Raw genomic sequence first — 20,797 nt, 5'->3', positions numbered from 1 at the left:
GGGCTTGTCAAGGAAGTTTGATAGCCTTTGCTCTCTCCTAGCCTGCTTGGGAGGTGGAACATAGCAGAGTATCAGAGAATGAAAACCGAGTCTACCGGGACAGACCATAAATAATTGTATCATGAGTTTGAATGGAAACACCCAAGACTCATTGAAAGCAGGCATTCCAGTGCCAGGACTTAGGAACAGTGGGATTTTCTCTCCAAACCCCCAGCTCTGTAATAAAATATTAAGATTCTTCCTGCAAATTTTTGTGGTCGTCAAGGTTGGTATATTGGTACAAAAATATACTTGTCTTTACCAACAGATGTATTTCTAAAAAAGTATGTATGACTTGAATTTGGAAATCAAAATCTCTTAAATATCTACATTTTAAAATGTGGAACTCAGTCTAACTTTGAGAAAGTAAAGAATTCTTTGAACATACTTAATCAACTCATCTGTCTTGTAATTAGAGACTTTGCACATTGCACTTCCCTCTCATTGGAAATGCAAATAGCATGATTCAGCAGAAGGAAAGGGAGAGTGAACCTCACCCAGAGAGTGGGTGTGCCTGTTTGTTATCAACTAGAGTTCACAGAGTGACTCAAGTCACACACTTGTACCCTTAGCCATTACTGAGGATCATGCTTCAAAGGGAAATGAATTGTTATCTTACATGGCATTTTATCATAATGCTCTTGCTTATAAGTAACATATCACCTTCCCAATATGAGGTTTCCAAAAGCCAGACCAAGACTGGGACAAACTTGACCACAGAGCTTGGCTGGGTGAACAGAATTTGAGAACCAGAGAGCTCAAAGATTTGCCATGAGTCACACACACGTGCTCCTCATTCATGGTCAATACCTAGGGAGTGTGTCTACCTTCTGCTACAACCCTGGGAAATGGCTCCTAATATCCTAATGAAAGATGGGCACACTGAGGTTCAAGAGCTAAAGCGACTGACCCACACACTGCACACTTGGTGCCTGTTGGGTCAGCCTGAACTCCTTCTAATTGCAGGTCCAGAGCTTTTCCACTCCACCCTATAAGCTGGCTCTGCTTCTGTCTGAGAAATTGTTTCATATTTTCCCATTCAGACTCCATTAGCCAGCTAAAGGTTTAAAGGCGAGGGCAAGAAACAAACATCTGAATCTTGAGTTCCCTTCTGTTAGCAACTTTTCAGGAGCTTGATTAGAACAAAAAATTAATGAAAGTGTGCCTTTCCCTGATATGACAACCTAAAAACCTGAGTGAGTTGAGGACTAGTGTATTTACCTCAATTAGAAAATGAGCTTGTATTGAAAGAAATATAACCTATGATAATCCCAGTAGTAAATTAAAAGAGTTAGGTCTCTGGGTGGTCCTAATTACACTGTTTCTTGTCAGAGAGAAGGTAGACTGAGATAAACCACAACTCCTTCCATTATGGGGTTCATAAACTCAGCAGGCTCTCTGAATTCTGAGTTTAATTTTCTCTTTTCAAAATAGGGATTGTTGGCCAGGTGTGGTGGCTCACGCCTGTACTCCCAGCACTTTGGGAGGCCGAGTTGGGCAGATCATTTAAGATCAGGAGTTCGAGACCATCCAGGCTAACACGGTGAAACCCTATCTCTACTAAAAATAAAAAAATTAGCCAGGTGTGGTGGCGGGCACCTGTAGTCCCAGCTGCTAGGGAGGCTGAGGCAGGAGAGTTTCTTGAACCCGGGAGATGGAGGTACAGTGAGCTGAGATTGCACCACTGCACTCCAGCCTGGGTGACACAGAGAGATTCTTTCTAAAATAAACAAACAAAAAATAGGGATTTCCATACCTATTTTTGCGGGCTGTTGAGAAAGTTAAATGAAATAATTGATCTGGTTTGGCTCTGTGTCCCCACCCAAATCTCATCTCAAACTGTAATCTCTATAATCCCCTCATGTTGAGGAAGAGACCTGGTGGAGGTGATTGGATCTTGGGGGCGGTTTCCCCCATGCTGATCTCACGATAGTGAGTGAGTTCTCGTGAGATCTGATGGTTTTATAAGCGTTGGTTTATCCTGCTCTCTCCTTTTCCTGCTGCGTTGTGAAGAAGGTACTTCCTTCTCCTTCACCTTCCACCATGATTGTTAAGTTTCCTTAGGCCTCCCCAGCCATGCAGAATTGTGAGTCAATTAAACCACTTTTCTTTATAAATTACCCAGTTTCGGGTATTTTTTATAGCAGTGTGAAAACAGACTAATAAAATAATGTGCATAAAATTCATAATGGGAACTGAGTAATGACAGTGTCCTCCGACCCCCACTTCTTGGGATGTGGATGAGTCTCTCTGAACACATTGGGTAGTACCGGGGTCCCCTCTCTTTCTCTCTGTCTCTCTCAACCCATCAAGCTCTGGTAAAAAAAAAAGATTTTATGTATATCCAGATTTTTTTTCAAAGAAGTCATACAATGGGTCTTTTCCACAAAGCTCCTGTACAGAGGTTAATGATATTCACTAATCCAGTCAACCTGGGTGATATGGTTTGGCTGTGTCTCCATCCAGATCTCATCTTGAATTGTAGCTCTCATGATTCCCGCGTGTCACGGGAGGAACCCAGAGAGAGGTAATTGACTCATGGGCGTGGGGCTTTCCATGCTGTTCTGATAGTGAGTAAGCCTCGTGAGATCTGTAGGTTTTATAAAGGGGAGCTCCCCTGTACACACGCTCTTGCCTGCTGCCATGTAAGAGGTCCCTTTACTCTTCCTTCATCTTCTGCCATGATTGTGAGGCCTCCCACCCACGTGAAACTATGAGTCCATTAAACCTTTTTACTTTATAAGTGACTCAGTCTCAGGTATGTCTTTATTAGCAGCATGAGAACGTACTAATACACTGGATTAACAGGAAGTTTTCAGTGAAGGTTCAAGGAGGTCTGACCCGTCGTTAACACAGTCTTGCTTAACTCCTAGACTGCAGCAGACCCCTGGTTCCCAGGTTGTTTTTTAACCTTGAAAAAGAGATGATTTATATCCCAGAAAAAGACTCCCATACCCTGCACCTGGTGGGCCTCTCTCCTCAGACCAGGCCCAGTTACCACTCACTCCCTGCTCAGGGCAGTCTGAGCCTTTCCTACTGCCAGGCCCCCTTTGCATGAACTCCAGCCATGCATGTGGGAGCCCCACTGCCTCTCTCCAGCTATTCATAGCTCTTGAGCAGGGTCTCACTCTTAACACTTGATGAAAACAGTCGCTTCTCTACACCATCCTGTTACTTACCTGAAATGCAGACATTTTGCTGATCCTTCCTCAATTCCTTGTTTCTGGAGTATTCGCCTCTTTTAAAAACAGTTTCAGTGTCTCAAGCAATGATGATGGCTTGTAGCAAAAAATATTTGGTCTGATTTGGTCCTTACTCTAAAGGGTTTAAATCTAGTCAGAAAAACAGCTTTGTGGGGCCAGGTGTGGTGGCTCTTGCCTCTAATTGCAGCACTTTCAGAGGCCGAGACAGGTGAAATCTTGAGCCCAGGAGTTCGAGACCAGCCTGTGCAACATGGTGAAACCTCACCTCTACCAAAAATGCCAAAAAAAAAAAAATTGCCTGGCATGGTGGCATGTGCCTGTAGTAGTCCCAGCTACTAGGGAGGGTGAAGTGGGAGAATCACTTGAATCCAGGAGGTGGAGATTGCAGTGAGCCTAGATCATGCCACTGTACCCCACCGTGGGTGACAGAGCAAGACTGTCTCAAAAAAAAAAAAAAAAAAAAGAAAAGAAAAAAGAAAAAAGAAAAACAGGCTTGTGGACAACTAACAGAACAGAATGTGCTCAGCAGTGACTTCATTTTAATGGGTTCCTGAAAATTCCAACCCAAGAATCATAATTCTCTTAGCCAAGCAAATCAGAGCAAGGGGAAAATGCTGCCAGACTCAGAAAAAGCTGAGGACCCAGTCTCTTCTGCCCAGGTGGGCTCCTTTTTTCCACAGTAGCATCTCAATCTGCAGGTTCAGTGGATTTTGTACCTCCCAAATGTCTGCTTTCCTACCCTTCAAAGTAGGATCACTCATCTGTATTTAAACATCGCTCTCTGTAACCTCTTGCAACTCTCATTTCAGCATCTTCTCACATGGGTGCTATATTTCTTTCCTGTGAATTATTTTATAGCTTGCATAGCTCTCAGATCTGGATCCAAAAAGAGGATCTCACTGAAACTCCTGGTCTTCCTTTTATAACATCTCCCACCCCTCAGTATTAAACATTTATTCCAGGCCATGGTCGACTCTTATACTCTAATGACATCATACATTCTAGTCAGATGCCTTTCGGCGCTTCTTAGAAACTAGTTGCATGCTCGAATGACTATGTAGTTCTCCTATCAGGACTTCTGACTTTTAACACTTTGAGAAGTCATGCAGTCAAGTGATTCTAAACCAGGAGAGATTTTACTCCCCTATCCCATTCAGCAATGTCTGCAGACATTTTTGGTTGTCACAACTTGGGGGTACGTAGTGCTACAAGATCAGGTAGGTAGAGGCCAGTGATGCCCTGAAATGTCCTCTCATGCACAAGGCAGCTCTTGCACACAAATAATTACCCAACCCAAGGGATGCCAAGGGTGAGAGACTTTTTCTTAGCGATTTTCTAGGTTTGTCATGAGTTGGTTGAACCCTAGAGAGAGAATGTGACTTGTCATCCTGTTAATTAGTAGCAAAGACTAAATTAGATTCTAGTTTTCCTGACATTCAGAGACTAATTTATTCTAATAGGAATAGCACTGCTATACATTTTAGTGGTCACAGAGATTTCTCCAATTTCCACTTTCGAGCTTGCTTGATGTGCAAATTAAATAATATAGAAAAAATTAAATAGAAAAATTAAATAATAGAATCATGAAAATGGGTCAACCAATCCTGATTATCAGACTCAATTTTCTGCAGTTCAAGCAGAATTACTAAAGAAATGGGATTGTTCCACTAAGTAGGCACAGAAGGAGTAAGGAAGGAGGAATTTGGGAAGAGCAGGGTTTTCGGACAAATGTTCAACTGGGCAAAGGACAAGGATTAACAAATAATCATTGAATCAGGATGTAAAAATTCACAAGAAGGGCATTCTTGTTCTTAATTTTTTTCATCATAAATCTAGGTCATCTTGCTTTATGAAACTAAAAGTTCTACAGACTTAGATTAACCTGCAAGTTCTACACAGTGGCTCACAGAAGATTTTGCCTGCCCTTTGGAGCACAACAACCTTAAAGTAATATTGAAAAGTCAGTGGCGTCAACACTTGGCAACAAATCACAAAGCACTTCCGGAAGGAAGCACGAATGTGTGTGATATCTACCATCAAGTTGTAAATTACAATTGTGTTTGGTAGGTATTGGTGGCTCTTTCCTCAGCAGGAGATGGAGATTTGGAGAAACAACTGCAGACGTGGCACTGTGCAGATACATGTCTCTTTCACTGGTCATTGGGAGTCCCAGGTCTGTGATCTTGCCAAATTTTCATTCGCAACAATGGTGTATTGACTGCTTGTCTAGAGAAAGCAACTTTGGCACAAACACCTGTGTTTCTTCTGGCACTGCTCATATTCTCAGATTATCTAAAATGGCACCATCACTTTTTTTTTTTTTACCTTAGATCATTAACTTTTTTCCTATTATTATATACTCATGCCCTAGTTTTATAAATTCTTCATTTTTACATTTCTGTAATGATCGTTATCAGAAACAAAATGAAGTTACTAATGTTAAGAAAACCTTGACAAAAACAGAGCTGAAAAAGCCATGAAGAGAAGGTTTTCATTCTTTTATGTCAGATAAGAAAAAAAGTTACAAAAAACATAATCTTGCACAAAGGTTATCACAGCATTATACAAAAAACTTCTGCAAGGACATCTGACCAGCAACTGCCAGTTCAAACTTGGCCTGACGTCACCCTTGTTATTGATGTTTGTAGTGAATGATAAGTATTTTTAAAATTTCTTTAATCCTTTTCATTGTTTTCTTAAAAAACCTTTGTCTTCCTTTATCTCCCTAAGTATATGCGTGGTTTACTATGTAATTTACTCATTACAAAACTTTATTCCCAAAGAAGTATCTTTTATTTTAGCGTCTCTGTTTATTGAGTTGACACGATGTATCCAAAAGCAGCTGAATGCACAACTCGAACTCTCATCCAAGCACACAAAGAAGGCACTGATGTGAGTGTTAAACAGATTTGTTTTTATTGTGCGAAGGATACTTTTAAAAGTACTTCTCTGGTGACCTAGATGAGAGGATATGAGGCAGTGTGAGAAGATTTACAAGATCAGTGCTTAGTTTGTTAAAGGCTGTCACGCTCATAGTTCAACAGCTTAATTTAAGGTCCTAATGCGTTTATAAGCTACATGTTCCTTTCCATAGCTCCCTCCCATTGAAAGAGATACAGTCAATTTAGCAAAAAGCCACTCCCACAAGTTTCAGGGTCACAGGACTGCCTACTAGATTCTAAGAAAAATGGCAAGTCATCCTCTTATCACAAGGTAACTGGTTAATATGTTCCTTTTCCAGGGTTGGCAATAAAAGTTTAACAAAACATTTCAGCAGATTTTGCTCTCTTTACAAGTCAGCAGAAACTGGCTTTTTGAAGGTGCTCACTTTTCATGACTTGAATGTAAGGACTAAGGCAGATGAGAAATCTCTGCTGGGAGCATAGCTGGGAAGGGATGTCCGTGAAGGGCAGGTTGATGGCACTCTGGAAGGCTTCTCTTACTAGGTTGCCACAGAAAGTGCAGGGAACCCAGGAAAATGTGCAATTCAGGCAAATAATCAATATCTTTTTAGTATAAGTACGTTCCAAGCACTGTAGGTAATACGATTATACAAAAATAGTATTGATTGTTCATCTGAATTTCGTATTTGCTTGGGTGTCTTGTATTTTAGCTGCCAAATCTAGCCACCCTGTTTGCATACACTTTCCTCTCTGCATCACTCAGGTCATCCTTCCTGACCTCTGGGCCTTTGCACACGGTAATTGTCCTGACTGGAATGCACTACTTTCACCTACTACAGTATTTTCTCTACTGTGTCTTCTTACCCTACGCTGTTTTCACGTGACGTATTCAATATCAGCTTCCCCACTAGACCCTGAGCTCCTGAGGGAAAAGCCTTCTTCCCCTTGTTTAATTCCATTCCTCATTGTCTGGCACAAAACCTAGTCATTGTAGGAGCTCCTAAAATATGAAAGTTTTCCTAAAATAGCAAATACAAAAGTAGACAGAATAACATAACAAAGTTGAAAGTACCCATGACCTAGATTCACCAATTGACAAAAACCTTTCTTCATCTACACCATGCAGTGGGTTATGTTGGCCACCACAGAAGATAGGTCCATATCCAAACCCCTGGGTCCTGTAAATATGACCGTATTTGGGAAAAGGCTCTTTGCAGGTGAAGTTAAGGAACCTGAGATGAGACCATCCCGGTATATCTAAATAGGCCCTAAATTCAATAAGAAGTGTATCCACAACAGAGAAGACAGACACACAGAGGGTGAGGTGCTGGAAGCCCCAGGCAGAAAGTAGAGTGATGTGGCCAAGATCCAAGAAAGTCCAGAAATGTCAACAGCCCCCAGAAGCTGTAAGAGGCAGGGAAGGATTGTTCCCTAGAGCTTCCAGGGGAATGTGGCCCTCACAACTTGACTTCAGATTTCTTGGCCTTCAGAATTTCTGTTGTTTCAAGCCACCTTGTTTGTAGGAATCTGTGACAGGAGCCACAAGAAAACAGTACAAACTTCCATGTACTCCCCCCACTACCAAGGGACTCTTTTGAAGCAATTTCCAGACGGCATATCATTTCTTCGGTAAATACTAGTATTTATCTCTAGAAAGGAAGAACTACTTGTTGAAACATGATCACACAATTCTCTTATCATATTAAAATTCTATAATTTTCTAGATTCATCAAAGCTTCAGCATTCTAGTTCATGTAAGTGTCCCATACCTGCGCTCACAGTACGAGGGAGCAGACACAGTGGCCCTCAGGTGTTGTTAGAGGCTCAATGGGGCTGTGAGGAGGGCACAGAGAACAGCCCAATGCTCCTGAAAAGCAACAGGGTAGACTTAATTGTGGCCACTGGGAAGGAGCTTGCCAGGCAGGGCTAGCAAATGCACCCAGGCAGGAAGGCAAGAGGCCCCACCATGCTCAGAGGGTTGATTGGGCTGCAGGTCAGGGAGTGAGGATGGGTGTGAGGATGCATTCTACATGCAGTCAGGACTCACTGAAGAATTCTGTGATATTCAGATTTGCATTTCAGAAAAACTACTCTGGTTGTAAGTGGAGAAGAGACTAGAGCAAAGTGAAGCTGCAGGTAGGAAGCGTGTGTGTCTGTCTGCTCCCTCACCCACCTCTGCCAACTGTGGGGAAGCTCACTCTAAGAGGAGAACTCAAATTGCAGAACCCAGGTGTCCTGGGAGAGAGTAACACTATAGGCCCAGTAGGGGCTGAAACTAGAAAGCACTTCTAATCTAAGCATTCTGGCACAATGACACACCAGGGAAAAATGATTTTGCATATAGTTATTTGTATGTAGTTCACATATACCATCTGTATCTTGGCAGCCCAGGTCTGATTAGCACTGAGGGAACTGAGGGAAGGTTCATGCCTGGGACCCCACAGAGCCTTAAGGAGCAGAGTGAGGATGAGTCAGGAGCACACACACTGTAAGGGACAACAGGGTGGCCTGAGAGCAGAGGATGGGTCTGTTTGCTCTTCAATATTTCCTCACCTCCTAGAAAACAGGAATCCACAGCAGACAGAATCGTTGTTTTGAAAATGCAGGAGAAAGAACGCTTTTATCAGAAATAAAATACTGTCCAGGAAAAGAAGAAAATGTCTTTATGCCATTACCCAGAATGGTAACTCTTCTCCTGTGCGTACCTGAAAATGTCAGGAGCGCATTTCTACATTGATATTTTAATAGATTGTATGACAAATGTTACAGGATAATTCTTGGTAAAAGTCAAACAAATCATATAACCTACATTTCACATTTTTACTAAATTTTTAATTTCAAGAAAGAGACAGGTTAGGAGGAGATTAGAAATCTGAATTCATATCAGATCCTAATGAAAAGGTTTAAATTTTAACTAAGTTGGCAAATAGGAGTTTTTATTATTTAATTAGCATGTAATTGGAAAGGGTTCATTAGCTTTACAAGAGGCACAGTCAACACTTAAGTAAAGCACTTCATTGTTGCAAACTTTAGAATACTGGTCTTGCATGTTCTTGGCCTCCATGGCTGCTTTATTAAAATCTGAAAATCTTTCTGGCTTCTTCTAAAGCTTTTGCATCTGGGGGAGGTTTCCTTGGGCTGCCAGGCTGTAGAAACTTCTTCACCGTGGGCATGTTGCTGATTCTGGTTTTCAGGGCCTGTAATTCACAAAGCACAGCCTCAGAGTGAAGCCAGGGCCTGCCATTACCGTTTATACCGCCCAGGGAATCTGACCCCTCCTGCCAAAGACCAAGCAAGTCCCCTCCATCAGCACCAGCATGGAGGCAGAAACAGACACCCAGTGAGAAATGAAGATAAGAGGAAGGACATGTAGCTCACTTTATTTTCCCCAAAGATGTCTTAAACTTTTAATCAGTTCAGTCATCCCTATCTTTCTCCTTAAATATTAATCCTGTAGATTAGTGAATCTTGTATAAGACAAGAAAAAATAATGTGCCCAAGAGATATCAACACAGATCAGTCTCTAAGCAGAAGTGAAAATACAGAGAAATTAGTTAGAAGGTAAAATGTTATAGAAAATATTAAAGTCAAACCATGGGACCACCTTTTCTCAGTGAGAGATACAGGGTTGGGGGCAATGTGGTTGGTGAGCTGTGCACAGAGGAACACAATTATCTGACAGCTCCTGCTGGCCACCCTGACCAGAGCCTAAGGAAGGAACCAGATGGAAAGGGCCCTCTCAGACTAACTCAGTGTGGGAACACAAGGACAGTCTTGGGATAAAGGGCATCACAGAAAACTCAGGAACAGACCACAGAGGAATGGGGGAGGGAGGAAGATGCTGGGCCCTGGGTCCTTTCCATGATAAAAGGCAAAATACTTTTCATGGGGTAGCATGCACCACAAATTTCCTTTCCATAACAGGAGTCTTTCATGCCTCAAAATTGGAATCTGGAAGCTCATTTTGGAGACCTAGGGGTAGTGAAGGCCTGAAAAAGGCTGGGGTCAGAACATGGCCAGTCCAAGGACCCAGATACTAGACCCCAAGATGGGACATGTGGAGCTGCCTCTCTGAAGGCTGTGAAATGGGTCACCTTCAGCAGTGGGAAGCTGGAGATAAAGCTGGAGTCAAGCTCTTCCACATAGTAGAGAAGTTCCACCAGGCTAATGTCAGCCCGGCTCAGCTTGTTGCCAACAAGGTAATCTTGTCCATGGCTCTGTAACACCTGGAGAATTTGAGACATCAGATCAGAAACACATGCCCACCCAGGCTGGGACCCCTGCTTCTCCCTGAGTCTTTCCAGCCTGACATTCCCACCTGTGTGGCCTAACTGGATGGTGTGAAGGTCCAGGCCTTTATGTTCCCTGATTGAGTGAGGGAGCAAGAATGTGGCTCTAGCTCACTCCTGGGTTGGAGCCCAGGCTCCATTTTCTCTTCTCATTCCGCATCACTGTGGCATCCACACCACCCACCCTGCTTGCATTTTCCACATGGGCCAGGGGTTTAGCATCTGCTGCTGCATGTTCTGTCTGCCCCAGGCCCTACAGTGTGTAGCCCTGACATTCAGGATGTGGCTCTACACTCTGCTCTCTCCCTCTCCAATCTGTCTTGGGCAATGACTCCACCTTCATGACAGCACTCTTCCTCCAGGAGTAGACTATTTCAGAGTCTTCATTTCTCCATATGTTCCATAGACTCAACAGCAACCTCTATGTGATTCAGAGCCTTCCACAGCCCACGTTCTACTTACAAACAAAATTTTGTTGAATAGAGAATTCTATACTAGAGTCTAGTAAATTGAAATTTTGCTGGAAAATTATAACTTGGAGATAAGTGGTATCATTGTTCCTCTAAGTCAATTTTCATAAAATGCCTTGAGAGTCAGAGCGCTGCATTGGTGTTCAGGAAGTCTCACTGAAAGTGAAGGTCAGTGCCCCAGGAATGCCCAGCCACTATTTTTCTACTGGCCTCTAAACTCAGTGCCCCAAAATGCTGAACAGCTTCACCTACTTTTTCGAAGGCAGGGAAGTAGCGATTTTTTGTTTTCTCTTTGATCAAGGCAATCTTGGCATCTTTTTCCTCAGGTCGACATAAGGGCAGAAGAAGGATCATTTCATTCAAATCTGCCATACCTTCTGTATACATATCAATTCTGAAAGACAAAAACAGCCAAAACATCAAATGCCTCTTGCCTTAGATTTTGTAGAGAATAGAGGGTCTACTTAAGAGAATATAAAAACCTAAGAGAATAGAGGGTCAGACGGTGGCAAAGTAATTCATCTCCAGTGGGTGCCTTTTATATTCTAGTCAGTATGCTCTGATTTTTGCATGTATATTGACATTTCCTTCTTTCTTTCTCTCTTTCTTTTTTTTTTTTTGAGATGGAGTTTCCCTTGTTCTCCAAGCCGGAGTGAAGTTACACAATCTTGGCTCACTGCAACCTTCACCTCCAGGGTTCAAGGGATTCTCCTGCCTCAGCCTCCTGAGTAGCTAAGATTACAGATGCCTGCCAATACGCCCAGATAATTTTTGTCTTTTTAGTAGAGAAAGGGTTTCGCCATGTTGGCCAGGCTGGTCATGAACTCCTGACCTCACGTGATCCACCCGCCTTGGCCTCCCAAAGTGCTAGGATTACAGGCATGAGCCACCATGCCTGGCCGTCATTTATTTCTTAAAACAACTTATCGAGGTAGATATATCTCTAAAATCTTTGCTATGCACATGACCAAATACCGGTACAAAGAGCATCGGTGACCTGTCTACAGTCACAGTCATGAGAGAAATTGGTGGAATCACTGCCAGTACCCACCAATGCTGTGCCAGGATTGATCATCTTTATTATGGTTTGTTCTGTGCACACATTTAGTGTGAGTCAAATGGCCAAAGACCTGCCTCCTGAGTAATCCCAAGAGAGTCCCTGGCACAGCCATCTCTGTCATGTTCCTCATCCTGTCTCATCATTTTTCATCTCCCAGGCCCACTTCTATGCCCAATATTACCAGTTTTTCCCGTAACTCCCATGAAACATAATTCTACAGCCCTCTCCATGTGCTGTTGCCTGACTCTAGCCACATGTGCATTACTTGAGACCCCACCTAAAAGATCCCCTTCTTTGGTGAAATTCTTTACACAGTTACAACCAGGACATATTTTAGGAGACCTTTTTTTCTTTTGTGTTTAACTGGGTTTTCTACAGTACTTTTTAAAACAACAGTTTTATTGATGTGGAGTTACATATTATAGTTGTCACCCATTAAATTATACTGTTCAGTCACTTTTAGTACATTTACAGAATTCTGCAAATACCATCACACTCTAATTCTAGAATATTTTTATCACCCTGATAAGGACATGTGTACCCATTGAGTATTCATTTTCCCTAAACCCCAAACCCTTTAGCTTCAGGCAACCACTAGTCTACTTGCTGCCTCTACGGGTTTGAATATTCTAGACATTTCATACACACAATCCTACAATATGTGGCCTTCTGTGTCTAATTTCTTTCATGTAATGTGTCTTTAAGGCTCAACTTTCTTGTAGCATGCATCAGTACTTCATTTCTTTTCATGACTAAATATTGTTCCATTGCATGGAAAGTGGGCTAAGGCACACTTTGTTCCTCCGTTTATTGGTTGATAGACATTTGGGTTGTTTCTACTTTTCGAATACCATGAAAATTGCTGTTATTTGCACTGTATGTTTATGTACAAGATTTGGTACGGACGTATTTTGATTCTTTTGGTATATACCTAGTAGAGGAGTTGCTGGGTCATTGGTAACTTTACATTAAACTTTTTGAAGTTTCACATAGGATGTTATTTAGCATCAGGCAGCCCTATCGCAACAGTGAGAAGACCCCCATGGCTTTGCTGGTATTCTATAAATCTAGCTGCTTCAGCCTTGAATCAATGTGTCAGGGTAACCCCAGAGTTCTGGGTGCCAGCCTCTACTAGCCTTGCTCAAGTTTACCAGTCCATATAATTGGCTGGTAACTTGGGTTCCTGGTCATCATTCTTGGAATTACTGGGACCTGATATTCAGCTTCTTTGCAATCTTCCCTCCCCAGGCCTTCATCTACAGACTCTCAAACATTCTATGCCTGTCCTAAGCTGTTGGCTGGAGTCCAGCCTCTGAAGGCCTGACCACCTGGAATCATGATTCCCCATCCTCCTCAGTTCATAGGGTTTATGAGTGTTTGGAAACCTTTGTCAGGGTGCTGGATCCATGGTCTGCATCATCTTCTAGAATCACCCTTGCCTGAACCCTCCCCATGTCCACTGTTCCCTCATCTCCATGGGACTCTGCAATACTGGACCTTAGTATGTACGCCCAAGGCCCAGCCTGCTGCTAGTCATGATGCCCTGCCACGGTCCTGCCCACTCAGGGAAGGACCTAAATCACTCTGTGTTCTCTGTGGATGGAAGAACAGAAAATATACCGTACAGGGCTCTCTCCTTTATGTCTTTCCCATAGAGGTTGTATTTGCTGGCAATGTAGTTGAGAATGGCTCTGGTCTGCACCAGCTTCATCTCATCAATCTCAACCATTGGTACTTGCTGGAACAGCAAACTCCCATCTTTAGAAAGAAGGAAAAAAAAAGGAGCATGAAATTTCTATGAATCCCACTATTTCAGAAATAGAAGACGATAGTTGAAATGACTGAGGTTATAAAATGAAAAAAATTATTGCCTATTAACCTCCAAAATGAAATAGTATTTTGATTTTAGCTGCCTGTAGTTCTTTTTCCGATCTGATTCCTTTTACCTTTTAGCCTGTTATTTCATCTATGCTTTTATTCCCCATCCAGGTACATAGTAGGTCCCTTGTATTTTTCTTGCGTTGATTTATCTTCATGATATTTTAGGAAAAAGTTGAGACAGGTTACCATGGGAGTGCCAGGAAGATGTCATTTAAAATGAGAACTTCCCAGGGTAAGTCTCACGGTATCCATGGCCTTTAAAGTAGGTTCTGAGACACGATTTTATGTAGAGGTCCCTTTCTGTGTTCTTCCAAGCCTACAATATTACCACAATATGACCTTGTCACATGACCCATGAAAGAAAACAACTCAAGGTAATGGCCACATCTATTTCTATTCTTTTCGTCTTATTAATGTTTTTGTGTGTCCTTGGATGGGGAAGTCTGTGTGGGATCCTGAGCTGATGACCACAGCTCATTCACGGTGCCCCAAGCATGAAAACAAGGAAAGGGCATTCTCAGGGCACTGGGGGTGGTTCCTCTAGCAAATACTCTGAGAGGTCTGGCCTTTTAGCCTGGAGAGAGTTGCCAGATCTGTTCAGGGAGCCACATCCCTTCCACTTTAACCACTTTCTCCCTCTCCACCAACCCAACTACCACCCTACACACACATAGGCATCACCTGGTGTTAAAATCTTCAACTATGGCCAGGCGCGGTGGCTCACGCCTGTAATCCCAGCACTTTGGGAGGCTGGGGCAGGCAGATCACGAGGTCAGGAGATAGAGACCATCCTGGCTAACACAGTGGAATGCCGTCTCTACTAAAAAAAATAAAAAATAAAAATAAAAAATAAAAAATAAAAAACTAGCCTGGCATGGTGTCGGGCGCCTGTAGTCCCAGTTACTCGGGAGGCTGAGGCAGGAGAATGGCATGAACCCAGGAGGCAGAGCTTGCAGTGAGCTGAGATCACGCCACTGCACTCCAGCCTGGGCGACAGAGCCAGTCTCTGTCTCAAACAAACAAACAAAAAAATCTTCAACTGTACCTTCTCTACTAGATACCAGATACCCTCATCAGAGGCACTTAGAGACTTGATCTTACCATTTCTTAACTTTTCCAAATCTTCTGCAGATTCTATAAATTTCTCTTCAAACTGGAAGCAGAAACAGTAAATGGGTTCTTGTTAGTTCGTTCCATAGCATTATAGACTTGTGACCTTGAATAGCCCCCGTCTGGTACATAATTTGGAGAACATAAGATGTCTGAGTTTGGCAGGGATACAGAAGAAGTTCGTCATGGCTGCTTGGAAATTTAGATTAGATCCCTCAAGAAACAGGCATGAGTCAGACCATATAACTGCTCAATCTTCTTTTTCATTTATTTATTTATTTTGAGACCAAGTCTTACTTTGTCACCCAGGCTTGAGTACAGTGGTGTGATCACGGCTCATTGCAGCCTTGATCTACCAGGCCCAAGTGACCCTCCCACCTCAGCCACCTGAGTAGCTGGGACGATATTTATGCACCATCACATCCAGCTAATTTTTTATTTCTATTTTGTAGTGCTGGGGTCTCGCTATGGGGTCTAGGCTCATCTTGAACTCCTGGGTTCAAGCAATCCTCCCCCATCGGCCTCCCAAAGTGCTGGGATTAAAGGTGTGACCCACTGCTCCTGGCCTGCTCCGTCTTTTAGTTCACTTCACCTCCCCACAGTCTCACAAATGTCCATGATTAGGGAGGGAACATCACTGGAGAAAAGGCACTGAGCTGCAGAACTGATGTCTGGGTGACAGTGAAACAGGGTATTCATTGGTACAGAGAAAACAACCTGGAATGGCAGTGTTTGGATTTCTTATGTGCTTGTTCCCTCATCGGATTGAAAAAGGGTGAGGCTAAAGTTTCAAGCCCTCGTGAAGCAATGGAGAAAGCGCCATCCCAAGGTTCAGGTCCACGTGGCGCTGTGAAGCTGAAGGGGTGCACTAGAAGTTCCACCTCACCTGAAACCCTCCTTTTCTGCTGACACCCAAGGGACAAGATCTTCTGAGTTTTTCCATTACTTTCTCTGGAGGAAAACCCTCAGGCAGTTACTGAGGGACTCTGGTCTGGACTGCGAAGTGTTTTTCTCCGTGACACCTCTAGAGGGCAGCGCTTAACGGAGTCCCACAGACACCTCCCAGCATTTCCTGCTCAAACACTGGAAGGATGGCCTGGTAGCACTGGGGAATGCTTGGGTGTTCTAGAAGCCCCCACTCCTGATTTTAATCACCTGTTTACTTATCTGAGTCCTCGTAAACATGTATGTAGTCTGCCTCAGGGCAGGAATTGTGTCTGCCTTGTTCACTGTCAGTCCTCAAGACAGAACCTGGCACTTAGTAGGTGCACAACAAAATAACTGCTGACTGAATATGCTCAGTCTTTAACAGGCAGTTTGTTACAATCCACTCCCTCCCTGCCTTTATTGTGATTTATAGTTTATGTTTAATGACACTTAGTTTCTTATGTGCTTACCATTTTATTGTATAAATTTCTCATATGGATATAAAATACACATAAAATACAACAGTCCTCTTTGTTTCAATCATCTAGCTGCAATAATCCCCAACCCAAGCCAGTCTTTCATTTGTATGCCCAGCTTTTCTCCTCCTCTAGTCATAATATGAAACAAATCTGAGGCATCATATTACCTCATCCTAAATACTTTAGTGTGTATCTCTGAAACATAACAGAAACATCATACCTAACATCACAAAATCACACTAAAAATTTAACAATAATTCTTTAATATTATCTAATATTCAATCAATATTCAGGTTCCTGATTGTTATGTGTCATAAGTTATATTTTATAGTTTGTTTAAACCCTAATGCAAATAAGGTCCACTCATTGTGATTAGTTGATGATTCTTTTCAGAATATATTTTCATTGTTCATGTCTTCTTTTTCATGTGCTCTTTGATGGACAGATTTTTAAAATTTCATTTGGTAAAATTTGTCCATTTTTAAAAAAATGACTGGGAATGTTTTTATTGGAGGCCAAAATATTCACAGGTCATCTAGTATGGAAGTCTCTTGGCTTACTAAAATATTTTGATACAATCAATTAGGTCCAACTTAAGATAACCTAAGTCAGAACATACCTCCACTCCAGCTGCAGCCAACAGCCACCGGATGGGCTCCATTCTGCCCCGTCCATTGAAGTAGTGAAGCTTGGGCTTCCCCGCCATGGTTAACAGTCTCTTGGTTTCTCTAAAATGAATGAATGAATGCATGAATGGATGAATGAATGAGTCTAGAGAAGCAAAATGCATGCTAGTATAGTATATATATGGTGGAACAACAGGAGTGTCTTCCTTCTTCTTAGCAGGATTGTTTTCACCTGTGAATTCTGTTTGCACTAGACAGGTCCAACACCAATGTGACTTCACAGGGTCCCTCTGAGATTCTGAGGCTTTCCTGTGTAAGACCTTTGTTTTCATTTATTTATTTTTATGTTGGTAATTATTCCAGGCACTACTAACTTGCATTATGTTCCAACCTGTTTGGTGACTTCATGTGCCTTATAAAAACTGTATGTTCTATTGATATATCTAGCTCTCCCCTCAAGACTTCCCAAATTATAGAGATAGAAGGGATCTAGCTAGCCCTTCCTCCAGGTTTGTGCAATTTGCCAACTAGCTAGTTAATGTTAAAGTCTGGATTAGAACCTAGGTCTTCTGACATTCAGACTAGTTTCTTCCTGTTATGACTTATTATTGAATATTTACAGCCTGCAGAAGTTACCATTTTTGTGTCCCCCACCCCTCAAACTGTGAGCTCCTGGGAAGCAGAGAAGTTGTCATCGTCTTTAAGCACAGTGTAGCGCATTGCTCAAAGTTCAGTCCGTGCTTCATAGGATATAACATGGCTAGATATCTCAAGAGCAATCCTTTTTTTTTTTTTTTTTTTTTTTCCGCATTTGCCTCATAGGGGTTGCTGTTTTAGAATACAGTGTATAGAGTAATTAAAAAACAAACCAGGGCTGGGCATGGTGGCCCAAACTTATAATCCCAGCACTTCGGAAGGCTGAGGAAGGAAGATTGCTTGAGCTCAGGAGTTCAGGACTGGCCTGGGCAATTAAATAAAGTCTCTATTTAAAACAAAAAAAATTAGCCAGGATTGGTGTTCCACACCTGTAGTCCCAGATACTCAGGAGGCTGAGGCAGGAAGATCACTGGAGCCCAAGATGTTAAGGCTGCAGTGAACCATGGTCACATCACTGCACTCCACTCTGAGTGACAGAACGAGACTGTCTCAAAATTAACAAACAAAAAGTGTGGGGAAAAAAAAAAAAAACAAGCTAGGATTATGGCAATAAAATAACCAATCCTGATTATGAAACCCACCAATCTGCTGTTTAAAAAGAATGCTCAAAGCAACCAAACTCTCCCACATAGTAGAAACATCATGACTACACAAAAAATTACTTTAAAAAATTGAGTAAGTGCTTTGGCAGGGTAGCCCAGGGTAATATTTAATTTGGCAGATAGGAAGAACTTGCACATAGAAGGACTTTGCATATTCTGTTGGACAGGGAATATAACAGCTTAAGAGGGGGTTATTACTGTTCTTAGATCCACTTGCCTACTACCCTAAAAGTCCTATATATTTAGATTCACTTGCAATTTTGAGACTTTAAACCCTGTTTGCCCTTTGGTCCCAGATATGTTGAACAAGAAGGAGGAGGATGTGGAGGAAGAAGAGGCGGCAGAGGAAAAAGAGGGGGAGGAAGAAGAAAGAGGGCAAAGAGAACAAAGAGAAGGAGGGAAGAAGGAGGAGAAGAAGAAGGAAAAATAGCATGCTACTTGGTGCTCAGTCACAAAGTCACTTGTATGAGCAATAAACTAATCTGTGTAAAATCAATGATGGAAGTGTAAATTTAGATTCTGATTGGCAAGCATTGATTATTGGTTTCCCATTTGGAAGTACCAGTTCTAGAGGAATACAACCATCCAGATGTATTTTCTTTTCACTGATCAAGTGGTGCTCCCACATGTGTGACCCTGCCAACTTTAAATCTAGTATAATTGTGTGTTGACTCCTGTATGAATCACATGAATACATGTTTTTAATAAACAACTTTACCATAAGCAAGCTGCAGCATGTGGCCTGTCACCGATGTGGTTGTATCTTCAGATTGCCCACAATGATACCATTCTCACTTTTCTCATATCATCAAATTCTTTGCCCTTGTTTTCTAATCATTGAATATTATTTTTCTTTACCGACATGTCCTTCAGGAGCTAACAAACAATGCTTAAGTTGTCTCCTAAGCACACAAAAAGCAGCAAGGACATAAAGTACTCACACAAACTAACACATTTAAAATTGTTTTTCCTTAGTGAAGTAGACATGAGAGAACATTTATGAAGAGTTTTAAAGTCAATACTAACCTGATTAAAGTCCAGCTGGTCTCTGCTCAGCTTCTCAAGGCCACCTCCTGATGTATATGTTAGTGGTTTTAATACTATGACAACTGCCTTCTGAAGAGGGTGGAGTCTAGTTGGGAGCGGCCACTCCCACACCACTTCAGTCTCCAGAGTTCCAAGCTCTGCTAGGAAGAAAATGACAGCAATTAATTTCAAGGCTATCCATAAAAGCACAACAAGATTTCAGATCTATTTGGCTGCCTCAGAAGGTCACTGGGGACCAGTATCTTGTAAACACTGCTTAAGGAGGATCTGGTTAAATAGGCTGCAGTTTTATGACAGATGAGAAAACATTGTGGAGAGAGGAGGAAAGTGTCATAAGAGGGTGATGACAGGAAAGAGGATAGGGAGATTTGATAAAGAGCATAGAGAGATTGCCTTCTAAATTTGTTTAAAAAGACTAAATTACAAATAATGTCACAAAGTTTTATAGGCCCAAACAATCTGGCTGAGTTGTGCTTGCCCTGGGCAGACAAAAGACCTCAGCTGCATTCCCTGAGGTCATTTGCAGATTTTTCTCTATGATTTACAAGCTAGCCTTTCTCTCTAGCCCAAGGCTCTGCATGCTGTTTCTTCTGTTTGGCGCACTCTTTTCTCCCCTGCTCCCAGGCATCCTGTGCTTCCTCTATCACATCCCTCTTTCTACACTCCCTGCGTGTCATGTCTGCTTTCCCCCTGTTGACTGTGAGCTCCTTGAGGCAGGGCCTCAAGTCCTGGTTGTCAGCCAAGTCCCCATGGCTAACCACAGTGCCTGGCATATAGAAAGGGCTTAATACATGTATATGTAATTTCTATTTTTCTAAAGGAAATTGTCTGACATACATAAATCTAGAAAGAACACTACAAAGCCTTGATGTACCCATCACCTTGCTTCAACAATTATTGACAATATTTGAAGTGAATATCAGACTTAGTATTTTCCTCCATAATCTAATGTGTATCTTTTAGACTTTTGTGGGGGGGAATTATTTATGTAACAGAAAAATTGCAAAACTAGTACAAGTTTCCCAAATACCCCTCACCCAGCATCCTCTAATGTTACCATCTTATGTAACCATTAGTACAATGATCGAAACCAGGAATTTAACATTGATGCACTATTGACTAAACTCCAGGCCTTACTTGAATTTCACCAGTTTTCCAATCGGTATCTTTTTTCTAGCCCAGGATCCCATCCAGGACCCCAGCACTGCATTTCATTGTCACATCTCCTTATTTACCTCCAATCTACGGCAGTTCCTCAGTCTTTTCTTGTCTTTCATGATGGCGGCACTTTTGAAGAGTAATGGTCAATTATTTCATGGAACGTACCTCAATTTGGGTCTATCTGATGTTTTCTCATGACTCGATTGATGACACACAGTTTCTGCAAAATGTCACAGTAGTTCCAGTCTCAGCTTATCATTTCCACACATAATTTCATATCCAAGACATAGTATGTCTTATTCATTGTGATCTTAACCTTAATCCCTTGATTAAAGTAGTGTCT

General features: G+C 42.1%; 1 protein-coding gene across 1 annotated transcript; it reads right to left on the bottom strand.

Moving 5' to 3' along the window:
• Positions 1-9,067: 9,067 nt before the first annotated feature.
• LOC105540605 (glutathione S-transferase A3) lies at positions 9,068-19,330 on the bottom strand. The gene is made up of 7 exons (XM_011981304.1): positions 19,273-19,330; positions 16,981-17,089; positions 14,947-14,998; positions 13,590-13,722; positions 11,157-11,298; positions 10,240-10,371; positions 9,068-9,342 (listed from the first exon to the last, which is right to left on the bottom strand). The coding sequence occupies exons 2-7, from the start codon at positions 17,065-17,067 to the stop codon at positions 9,220-9,222; spliced, it is 669 nt and encodes a 222-aa protein (XP_011836694.1). The 5' UTR covers positions 17,068-17,089; positions 19,273-19,330; the 3' UTR covers positions 9,068-9,219.
• Between the last annotated feature and the right edge of the window lie 1,467 nt (positions 19,331-20,797).

Source organism: Mandrillus leucophaeus, unplaced genomic scaffold, assembly GCF_000951045.1.
Source record: "Mandrillus leucophaeus isolate KB7577 unplaced genomic scaffold, Mleu.le_1.0 Scaffold223, whole genome shotgun sequence".
Classification (NCBI taxonomy): Eukaryota; Metazoa; Chordata; class Mammalia; order Primates; family Cercopithecidae; genus Mandrillus; species Mandrillus leucophaeus.
The sequence above is the reverse complement of the archived record's forward strand: the minus strand, read 5'-3'. Positions and strand labels throughout refer to the sequence as shown.